Source organism: Ammospiza nelsoni, chromosome 2 (assembly GCF_027579445.1).
Source record: "Ammospiza nelsoni isolate bAmmNel1 chromosome 2, bAmmNel1.pri, whole genome shotgun sequence".
Lineage (NCBI taxonomy): Eukaryota > Metazoa > Chordata > Aves > Passeriformes > Passerellidae > Ammospiza > Ammospiza nelsoni.
The window spans coordinates 40,764,893-40,775,579 of NC_080634.1; the positions used below are offsets into that span (position 1 = coordinate 40,764,893).

General features: G+C 43.2%; 1 protein-coding gene across 1 annotated transcript in view; it reads left to right on the top strand.

Moving 5' to 3' along the window:
• Positions 1 to 7,864, top strand: part of HEPHL1 (hephaestin like 1) — a 33,476-nt gene extending 25,612 nt beyond the window's left edge. Inside the window, exons 15-20 of the mRNA XM_059465850.1 lie at positions 2,467 to 2,573; positions 3,061 to 3,283; positions 4,028 to 4,167; positions 4,752 to 4,911; positions 6,201 to 6,293; positions 6,371 to 7,864. Coding sequence (XP_059321833.1) covers positions 2,467 to 2,573; positions 3,061 to 3,283; positions 4,028 to 4,167; positions 4,752 to 4,911; positions 6,201 to 6,293; positions 6,371 to 6,573 — 926 coding nt within the window. The 3' untranslated portion in view covers positions 6,574 to 7,864. The remainder of the gene's footprint in view (positions 1 to 2,466; positions 2,574 to 3,060; positions 3,284 to 4,027; positions 4,168 to 4,751; positions 4,912 to 6,200; positions 6,294 to 6,370) is intronic.
• The last annotated feature ends 2,823 nt before the right edge of the window (positions 7,865 to 10,687 follow it).

The following is a 10,687-nucleotide window of genomic DNA, read 5'->3' on the forward strand; positions in this document are numbered from 1 at the left end:
TATAGAAAAATTCCTGTTTAATTCCTGTTTTATTCCTGTTTAAATTTTTGAACTTCAATTTTTTATTGGGTTTATGTTCTAAGTAGGAAATCAAACCCAGGCATAGCAGTCCCACCTTTGCTTTCCAACACCCATGCAAATTTTTTTGGCGGTATTTGTGAACTCCAGTGTGAAATTAAATGTAAAGAAATTTTGATGTAATAAAGCTCTTTGCAAGCTGAAATTTCTTTCCTGTGAGCAGCTGTGTCAGTAAAATACAAATACACAGAAACTCATGCCCAAATGTGAGCCAGCGTCTGCCTTGCTGCAGTTTGGTGAATGTATACCTGAGGTTAATACATGGGGGAGGGGAAAGAAAAGGAACTGGTTTATATACAATTCCTTTGTTTTGTAATTTGCTCCATGATGTTGTTGACACTGTTAGGCTGGCGTTTGAGATGTAACAAGGGGAACACTACTGTCATGTCTCCTGTGTCCACATGGGAGCAGGCTTGGGATGAGTTAGATAAGGGAAGGTGTCTGTGTTTGAGAGTAAGCCAAAAGCATTCTTCAACAGGATCTAAGGACCGACTTTTCCTTAGGAGTTTGGAAAGAGCAGTTGACATAGAAATGAAATCCCTGAAATAAGAAAAATTTCTGGGCACGTCAGTCCCCACCAGCATCATCTAGAAATCCTCACTGTCTTTCTTCCTAGGCCAGGCTGGACTGCTCACCCCAAACTTGCCAAAGACTGTCTAATTCTACTAAATCCTAAATAAGTCATCAGACAGATTTGCATCCTGACAAACTGTGCTCCTGAGAGCACTGCCAGGTCCTAAAGAAACTGTGGGGGGCATGCTAAATAGATGCAGAAAGCATATCCATAGCAACCTATGCTAGACCAGCTCTCATCTGCCACAGCTTTGTTCTCTCCCTGGCCATTCTTCCAATTACCCAGAAGGAAAAAAGGGAGAAAACATCAATTTTCGCTTTTTTCAGGGGTTATACCTTATTTGAACTTCAAAGATCAGTCTTCAATGCCTTCTGAAATGTGTCAGCTTTAAATAGGGTAGAGATTCTTTTCCATCTACAGCCTCCAAACATCCTGAGCTGAGGAGGAAAAAGTAAGGAAGGGGTGGAGGACCACAACCAGCCTCCCTTCTCAGATCACACCTTCTAAAAAGAGGTGATGACATGTAGGTTAGATACAGATGGATGAGAAACGTTTCCCTGGCCTCCATGTCTCCATGACATGGTCTTCATGTCTCCATGACATGATTCTTATCCTGTAAGAGTAAATGATATTGCAATACTTATGAGACCCATCTCATATTGTATGAGAGTTGAAAGTCATCACTTTTTTGTTTTTGTAGTTGCTACTGTACAATTAAAACCCACTGCTGCATGATGCATGAACAGTGTAGTGGCTCAGTGACACAAGAACTAGGCTCAGACATTTCCCAACCCTTTAAGCTTGAAAAATCTCCTTGCCTAGATGCTCACAGCCATTGGCAGCTGTTGTGCTGTAGCTGTACTAAAACCATGGTTCTGTGATTTTCTGGTTTTAACCTGACTCACAGCATGTCCCATGATGCTCTTGGCTGTTGTCACCCTGAAAGATTTTTGGGACAGAGACTGCTTGGTTCAACATTTCTCCACCACTTAAAAGGGTAAGGTGTTGACCACATCTTGGTCTCCTACCCTTTCCTGAAGTACCAGCAAAAAAGCAAAGCAGGGAAACACAGCATAGGCATTTCATCTGAATGCAGATGTTTGTGTTCGGTGCAGAGAAATGATCCTCACTCAAATAGATCATTTTCTCATCCATTTGTTACAGTTTTTTTAAAATCAGAGGCCAGGCAATTTCTGCTCAGGGAGGATGTGGCAGAGATGATGACATTTCAGGAGGGATAGAGATTCTCTGGTAATTGCTGTGGAGCAAGGTCCTATCTGGAAGATGAAAGAACCCCCCTGCTCCCCCCAGACAGCAGGTTGGTACATATCCAGCTCTCCTATCCAGGCCCACAGCTGACACACTTCTGCAGCACCCTCTGCAAAATCCCAGTGGCAACTGCCACTTCTTTTTGTCCTCTTCAATTGAGAAGGTCCAAGAAACATTTTCTGGGCTTGGCTCCCAATGCCTCATCTGACCTTAATTATCAGCAACCTAGATCATTGAATTACTGCAGGTTTTGCCAAAGATGAAGAGTCCTGTTTGTAAACTTCCTTCTGTGGGATGCCACTTTTGTCAGAATCATTTGCAGATCTTTATTTCTGGAGCAATCTGCCCTCACTAACACCACTGGAACCTCACCGACCTCCTGGAAGGCAGAATCATATCCCTATCCTGTGGAAGCTGCATGCTTCCACAGGTAGTTTTGATGCAGACAGTTTTTTGATGAGAAGGATAGGAGGTCTGAGTTAGATACCATTCAAAGCTTCTAATACTTAGCTGCTCAAGGTAAAATTGTTCTCTCTCTGTTTCAGGGGAAATAAACACCTACAGGTGGAACGTCCCGGAACGATCCGGTCCTGGCAAAACAGATCCAAATTGTATCACTTGGGTTTATTATTCAACAGCAAATTTTGTTAAGGTAACCCAGATATGGCCATTAAAGCTTCCATTGCTTTGGCTAACATGTCGTGCATTGTGTAATGTTTGTGAAAGGTCCTGCTTCTCAGCTGGGAGAGGACCACAGGCTAGAGACACCATTTACAGAGCTAGATGCTTTGAACTCTTTACCAACAGTTGCACATGCCTGGGTAATTTAAGCTACAGAAATCCCAAGGCATAGACCACAGTAATGTGATTTCCTCCTTAAAGAACAGTTGAGGGGATTTGGGGTAAAGACAAAACATTACACAAAATCACAGAATCACAGAATGAGTAAGATTGAAAGGGACCACTGGATGTCATTGCTTTGGTAAATTAACAGAGAGACACACAGAGAAAGAAGTTTTTAATTAGACTGATTTTTTCTCATCTGATAGGAAAAAGCAATTTAATCTTCAGTTAATCTGTATCCATTTCATAACTGGATGAATTGAAAATCTGTAATGCATATATTTATTTTATTTCAGGACACATACAGTGGTCTGATTGGGCCTCTTGTAGTTTGCAGAAAAGGAACTTTAGATGAAAGAGGTCTGAGGAAAGACATCGATCGTGAATTTACTCTTCTGTTTATGGTGTTCGATGAAAATGAATCCTGGTATTTGAAAGAAAATATTGAAACATACCTTCATAAGAATCCTGATGATTTTAATTCCACTGAGAACTTTGAAGATGGCAACAGCAAGCATGGTATGCAGGACTCGGCAGCAGCAGCCAAGAGGAAAGATGTTTATTTTTCACAGCCCTTTTAGGGACACACTGGACTCAGCCTGCAGTTACCCAGCCATGTGACAACTTCATAAACTGCAATGCTGGAAACAAAAAGATTTCACAAGGCCCAGCCAAGATATTTTTCTAACAAGATAGTTTGCTCTTATACTTTTGGGAAGAGAATGCCCTGCCAGGATTTCCTTGTCATTTGTGAGCTGTGTCCCTCCCAGGCTTGTTTTTTATGAGCATAGGGATGATATTTTAAAACTGTGGCTGTATTTACAGCCAGTCCAGGAGCCAGGCTGAATAGACTGGATGGGAACACACATAGCCCTGGCAAAGCAAACATTTTTTTCTACAGCTGGTACCCATTTTAGACGACAATTCTATTCCCTCTTTTTCCATGTAGCTTCTCAACATAAATCCAGTTTGCTCAGGAGTTCAATCTCAACCAGTAAAAAACCAGCTTGATGCTCTGTAAGACAGAAAAAATGTTTGTTGATGTATACTTACACAATTTGGAAACTGAAACAAAAGCATGACTGTCTCCCTGCAGTGGCAGTGGTCACTGGGGACAGCACTTGTCCTAACCACACATGCCTGTCCCCTCTCTGCCTGGACACTCCTTCTACCCTCAAAGTGCAAAGGATGCCTGAAGTAGAGGTTATAATCACCCATACCATGGCCAATTATTAATCATTCCTATTTTTGTCATTCTTCCAGCAATCAATGGGAAGATTTACAACAGTCTCTTGGGTCTAACGATGAATGAAGGTGATAGGACAAACTGGTATTTGATAGGAATGGGCAATGAAGTGGATATCCACACAGTTCACTTCCATGCACAGACCTTCATCTTCAAGGTTGGTAAAATAAATCAAAATAAAACTTTTATATTGTTATGGGAAATTTATGAGAAAAACAAACAAAAAAATTTCCATGTTTCCAGCCTGGCTTTGTCACTTAGGACCAGAGCCCTGGGCTGGTGGTGAGGTGGGTGGGAGTTCTGCATTTGAAGGAAATACATAATAAATGAGATACTTGCAAAGCTTCTATTACCCTAGTAGAGGACATGCTTAGGTGGGTTAAAATATATGATTACCCGTAGGTGTGAGGGAAAATACAGGGAGGAGATTAGAGTTATGCCGGGTTGGAGTACGGTTTTATGCTGTGACAGTTTGCCACTGGCAGGACTACCTGAAAAATATTTCAAAGAAACACCTTTGCTCAGCCAAAAGCTGAAGTCAACAGAAGGGGTCTGCTTTTTTATGATGGATTAAATGAGAGGTGTCCACAGACCTCAGTTTCTCTGGATGATGCTCACTAGAAATGTACAAGAAGCATTTGATCTGCCTTAAGGAGCTGGAATGCTGACTGGAATATTTCAGTGCCCATGGGGGAGTATTTGAGGCATGACTCTCACGATTCTGGTTTTGCTTTGCCACAGACAGATAAGGACCACAGAGGAGATGTGTATGACCTTTTCCCTGGGACTTTCCAGACAGTTGAACTCGTAGCAGAAAACCCTGGGACGTGGCTTCTGCACTGCCACGTGGCCGATCACATCCATGCTGGCATGGAGACAACCTACACCATCAATAAATCAGGTGCAGTATCAGAAACATCCCAGGACTCAGAGGTGGTATTGCAGCACAGTTGGATGGAAGGCAGGGATGAAAGGAAGAGAGCTCACCTGTGCACTGGTGGGAAGCACCTGCACTGCCATGGCCAGTTAGCAGTGATAAGAGACAGGACAAACACCCCTGGTGACATGGCAATCTTTGGTGCACTTTGCTGCAACTTGAAACCAGTTGGTGCTTCACAAGTGCCCTTCTGAGACAGTGGCAGCCTAGGGACCATTTGTCCTTTAAAGGTGGCACAGAAAACATCTGCAAAGCTGTTGTTCAGCCTTTTTGCCTCACTGTGCAGGAGGGCTTACAGTCTGGCATGGTGCTGGTTCCTTCCTGTGAGCCCTGATGACTTGCAGAGCTGTTTGGGCTCCTCTGTGCACAGGCAGACACCAGCTGGGATAAAAGGAGCTCCAGAAAATGGTTGTTCATCTTGTCCAAGAAATAGGTGATCTCTTGACTAAGAAAAGTTGGCAAACTTTTTGAGTGGTGCTTGTCTCTTCCAACACATGTAAGTGAAGCTGAAAGTGTTTTGTGAGCCTCTCCACATCACATTACTTCACTAAACATCTGGATCCAGCATCTAGGTACTCACTGTGCTGGCTACACTCCTCTACAAGAGTTGAAACAGTGCCAGTAGGCACACCTCATACCTATAACCCTGTAGCAGCATGATGACAAATGTAGATGCCAAATGTAGCCAAAATACTCCTTCCTTGGATATAATGATTTTATTTGATTACACATATTCATGTGGGCTGTGAGATTTCAAATGGACAAGCAAATGCAGAACTGAATCATGGAATGGTTTGGGTTGGAAGGAACCTTAAAGATCATCTCGTTCCATCCCCCCTGCCATGGACAGGGACACCTTCCACTAGACCAGGTTCTTCAAAGCCCCACCCAGCCTGGCCTTGCACGCTTCCAGGAATGGGTCATCCACACTTTCTCTGGGCAACCTGTGCCAGTGCCTCACCACCCTCATAAAAAATGTGTTCCTTATGTCCCACCTAAATCTACCCTCTTTCAGTTTAAAAGTTACCCCTTGTCCCATCACCACAGTAAGTAGTGGAGTAAAAGAGATGCCTACAGAGAAGGGGAATGTTGCCCATGGAGCTTCCCAGAGGAACAGTTGTGATGATCTAATCACAATTTCTGTTCAGATCAGCAAGGTAGAAATAATGAAATAAAGTCAACTCTAATTTTTCAAAAGACAAAAAAATATTTATTAAGGTTTCCAACTTAACTGTGCTTTTTTTCACCCTGAGAAGGGCGACGAGAGTGGGAAGTTCCTTCAGAAGGAGGACACACAACTGGAACATACAATAAAACTACTGCAACAAATGAAACCACTGCAAAGGGTAAAGATTTTTTAAATGCCATTTAAAACTCTTCAGATTCATGTGCAGATTTCTCATGAACAACTCTCTTTTAACAGATTATGACAACAAAGTGGGCAAATTTTTCGGCAAAACTTTGAGTCCTGGAGAAGCCAGCCTGATATTCGCAGCTTTTTTTTGCATTGGACTTGTTCTACTGTCAACAGCATTAATCTTCTTCTGCTTCCTCACCCACCAAGGAAATAGAATCCATTACACAGCTCTGGATGATAAAAGTGCACTTCTGGCAGATTCCCTGTAAATTCCCACTTTTAATATCATTCACAGGCACTCACTGGATTTCACAACATAGAACCATAAAACCTTTAAGTTTGGAGAACACCTCTAAGATCACTGAGTCCAACCTAACACTGCCAGGCAACATGCTGCTAATAAAACTGGAGCAGGGCATATGCTGACAGTCCCACCCCATGGCCAGTGCTCACAAGAGTGAACATGAGCTGCAGAGCTCAGCTCCAAGAGCCAGGTACCACCCATCACCATTTCACTCCTCTGGGTCCAGATGAGCTCTGTCCAAGATCCAATCTGGCAGTCAAGCAGAGCAGCATCCACTGGGTTTTCACAGGAGTGAGGAGCAGGCAGAATGGCATCCATGTGCTCTGTGCAGAAACTCTGGGTTCACACTAGAAAATAAACACCACCAGGGACTTGCTTAAGCTGTCATCCTCTGAAGGAGCAGCTGCAAACCTCCAAGTCCCTGCAGTTTCCCAAAGTCTGGCTCAATGAATTCACCACCATTCAAGTGATTGTCTCTTTTTTTTTTCCCTTGTTAAATGAGGAAACTTCGCCCTGGGGACGAAGATTTTTGAAGACCTACAAATAAATTTTAGCACCTGAAGGGTTCAGCAGTGCCCCTGCCATTAGTTTCTAACAACTTTTATTTATCTCTAAAAATCTAGCTCTGAACAACCTCCAAGAGATTAATTTACTTTGTAAATGCTGCTTGTTATGGTCCTGATTCTGTACCTCTTCTTTGCACTGAGCAGCACCTCTCTCTCAGCCTGAATGAAGTCATCAGGAGGATGATCTTTGTGCTCTGCGAGGCAGACAGACAGAATCAGGACACATTTAGTGATACTTGAATGTTTATAGCCAATTTTTTGTTAGGTTGTGTTTATTCTTGCCTGCTCGTGCCTGCTATAGCTCTAGCAGAGGAATTCCGGGACAAAAACCTTTGTAAAATGGTTTACACAAATTTGATTTTGAATGTAAATTCAAATTGCTAGTTTGATTTTTTAAAATTTTATTTTTTCCACTCCTGTACTTTAAAATGTATTCAAAGGTAGGAAATTTTACTGTGCAACGCTCTTATTGTAGCTTAAATGTGTCCTTCATTGATGTCCAGTCAAACAATATGTTGAAGGTTCTCAGTAATTTCTTTGTTTTCCTCAGTCATTTGAAAGCACACACATGAAGTAGAAATGCAGGACTGAGCCCTTATAGATTTTACATCACATCAATAAACAACTCAAAAACTCCAATTTGAGCTGGCAAATACAGGTATTTTCATCTTCCTGTCCTGTAAACTTTAACATTGGGGTCTCCTGTTCTGTGCAAAAATACTGTCTGTGCAGAACTTTAGCTCTCTGTGTACATATAAAATTAAAGCCTTTCACTCAAAACGCACTATTACAAAAGGAAATTATTTGGTACTTCTTCACTTCTAGGGTAGCTAATGCACCTGCTGTTTTAGAAAGAATCATAAGTATGTTTTGACTGTAGAAACTAGTTTGCCAAAGTGATTACATTGATAATAAAAAACCCCAGCTATTTGTATGAACCTTCTGGCCCAGTTCATTTCCTCTGTCCTGCTCCTCAGCTGGACAGTGGCTGTGAAAGCAGAACGAAGGCTCCAAAGGGTCGCAGGACATTGCTGCTGCCAGACCAGGGGACACAGCCTGCCACAGGGATCATGAAACATCACAAAAAGTGTAAAGCAGCAAGTGTACCATTGCCTGCCTGGTGCAGGCAGCCCTGTGCCAGCTGTGCCCTGACACCTGTGTTGAAGGACAGCATCTGTGCTGGGCTGAAGCACCAGTAGGAACAGAGTTAAGCAACAAAATGAACTGATCAAGTCACCAAGGCAGGGATGTTTTCCATGGAATGCTACAGGCCCTCAAGTATGAAAAATCTGGATTATAAAGTGGGGTAGCAGCTGGGAACTGTCCCAAAAGCTTGAAAGGTGACAAGGTCAATCTTTAAAAACTTTCCAGAGGACTAAAAGCTCTGTCAGCCGCACAATGGGAGCTGCTTGAAACTGTTCTAAAAGCAAAACCAGGAAAGTGTCCAAAGGAACAGAAGAGAACATGGAAGAGTTTATACTTTCTTTTTTTTCCCCCCACAAGAAAATTGTGCCTTAGGAAGGTTTTTGAAGGACTCAGTGCATAGGCAAGAAACATGGATGAATATAACCTGCTTACATTTCCATAAGATTTTTGAGAAGGTCCTAAAGTTTCTTGAGGAAATGAAATCACCATGGGATGAGGAGTCCATGGAAGTTAAATAACTGGTTAAAAGGCAGTGAAAAGTGGTCAGATTTCATGTTGAAAGTCACTCATGGGGTGCTACATGACATGCTTGTCCTTGCTTTTCACTATTTTATCAAAGTGTTGTGAAAAAGAGTGGACAAGTTGAGTGACAATCTTAAGCACATGTAGCATGAAAAATCAGTGAAAAAAAAAGAAAAAAATTTATTACTGACACATTTACAGTACTACATGTGGAAAAAAGCAGTCCTACCCTTATGTCTATCATACTGTCTAAACATCTCTGAAATGGGATCTGATTTGTAATACTTTAATGACAACATTAGCTCCAATGTTGTTCAGTGGGCAGAAAGGCAATTAAATATTAGGAATCAGTACAAATTAAGAATAGAGCAAAACAGAAAACCACTTTGTCCCATTACATAAATGTCTAGGGCACCTGCATCTTGTACACAGCATGAGTCAAATCTCCTGGCCTCATCCAGCAAAGCAGCACAAGAGCAGCACAAAAAGAACAAGAAGAGGAATCGGTATTGTAGAACAGTTTCTATATGAAGGGTAATTTCCTTGGCTTATGGCTTGGAAAAAAATAGGAAAGGCAATTGAAAGCAGATAGGACATCAGTTTAATAAAGGGGAATTTGAGTGGAGGAGGGAATATTTTGTCCTTTTTGTAGAAAGCAGTGAGCTGGGGGAGTGTTACACAAAAGCACAACACAGGAAGTGGCTCTACATGGAGTGGACATGTGACTTCTGTGACTCCTGGGCTAAGGATTCTCCAAGCTCACAGAGGTCCAGAAACCAACAGGAAAAGTACAGAGGGGCAAACAAATTAAGGGTTATTAAAGGTGAAGGCACCCCAGTGACTACCCCAAAAAATTGACCTGAAAAGCAGTGATCAAACATTATGGGTGGGGAAACTCCCACAGTACATGATGCTGGGCAGGTTAGGGGCTTGGAGCACCTGTCAGACTGTGGTGGGGTCATGAGTGCTGAGAGAGCTGGGGCTCACCAGCCTGGGGAAAGTGCCTCAGGGGCTCTCCACAGTGTGTGCAAACAGCTGAGGGAGGAGTAGCATGGACAGAGTCAGGTTGTTCCTGTCAGTGCCTGGTGAGATGACCTGAGCTGATGGGCACAAACTTGAAGCAAGGAGTCTCCTTTCAAACACTGTACCTGCGTTGAGGCAACCACAGACATGAGTACAGGCTGAGAGAACCCACGGAGAGCCGCCCTCATTGGGGGTTCTTGTGGATGAAAATCTGGACATGAACAAACTGCTCAGAATGCAGAAAGCTAACCTCATCATGGGCTGCCTCATCAGAAAGAGTGTGGGGCCAGCAGGACAAGCAAAGTGACTCTGCCCCTCTGCTTCGGTCTGTTGACACCCACCTGGAGTGCTGTGTGCTCTGGGGCTCCCAACACAAGAAAGAAGAAAGACATGGACATGCTACAGCACATCCAGAGGAGGCCACAAAGATGCTCCATGCAGGGGCTGGAGCAATTATTCTAGAAGACAGACTGAGAGAGTTCAGCCCAGAGAAGACAAGGCTCTACACATATCTCACTGTGACCTTCTGGGACCTAGGGGGACTCAGAGGGAGAATGACACTTTACAAGGACATGCAGTGATAGGAGAAAGAGGAATGGCTTTAAACTCAACGAGGGTGAGTTTAGAATAGATTTTATGAAGAAATTCTTTATTGTGAGGATGGGGGCACAGGTGACACAGCTTGCCCACAGAAGCTGTGGATGCTCCAGCCCTGGTGGTGTTTAAGGTCAGGCAGGGCGCTCCTGCACACAGCGGGGCTGGAAATCTTTTAAGTTCTTTCTAAGCCCGGCCATTCTGCGATTCCGCGCCCCCCAGCGCTCC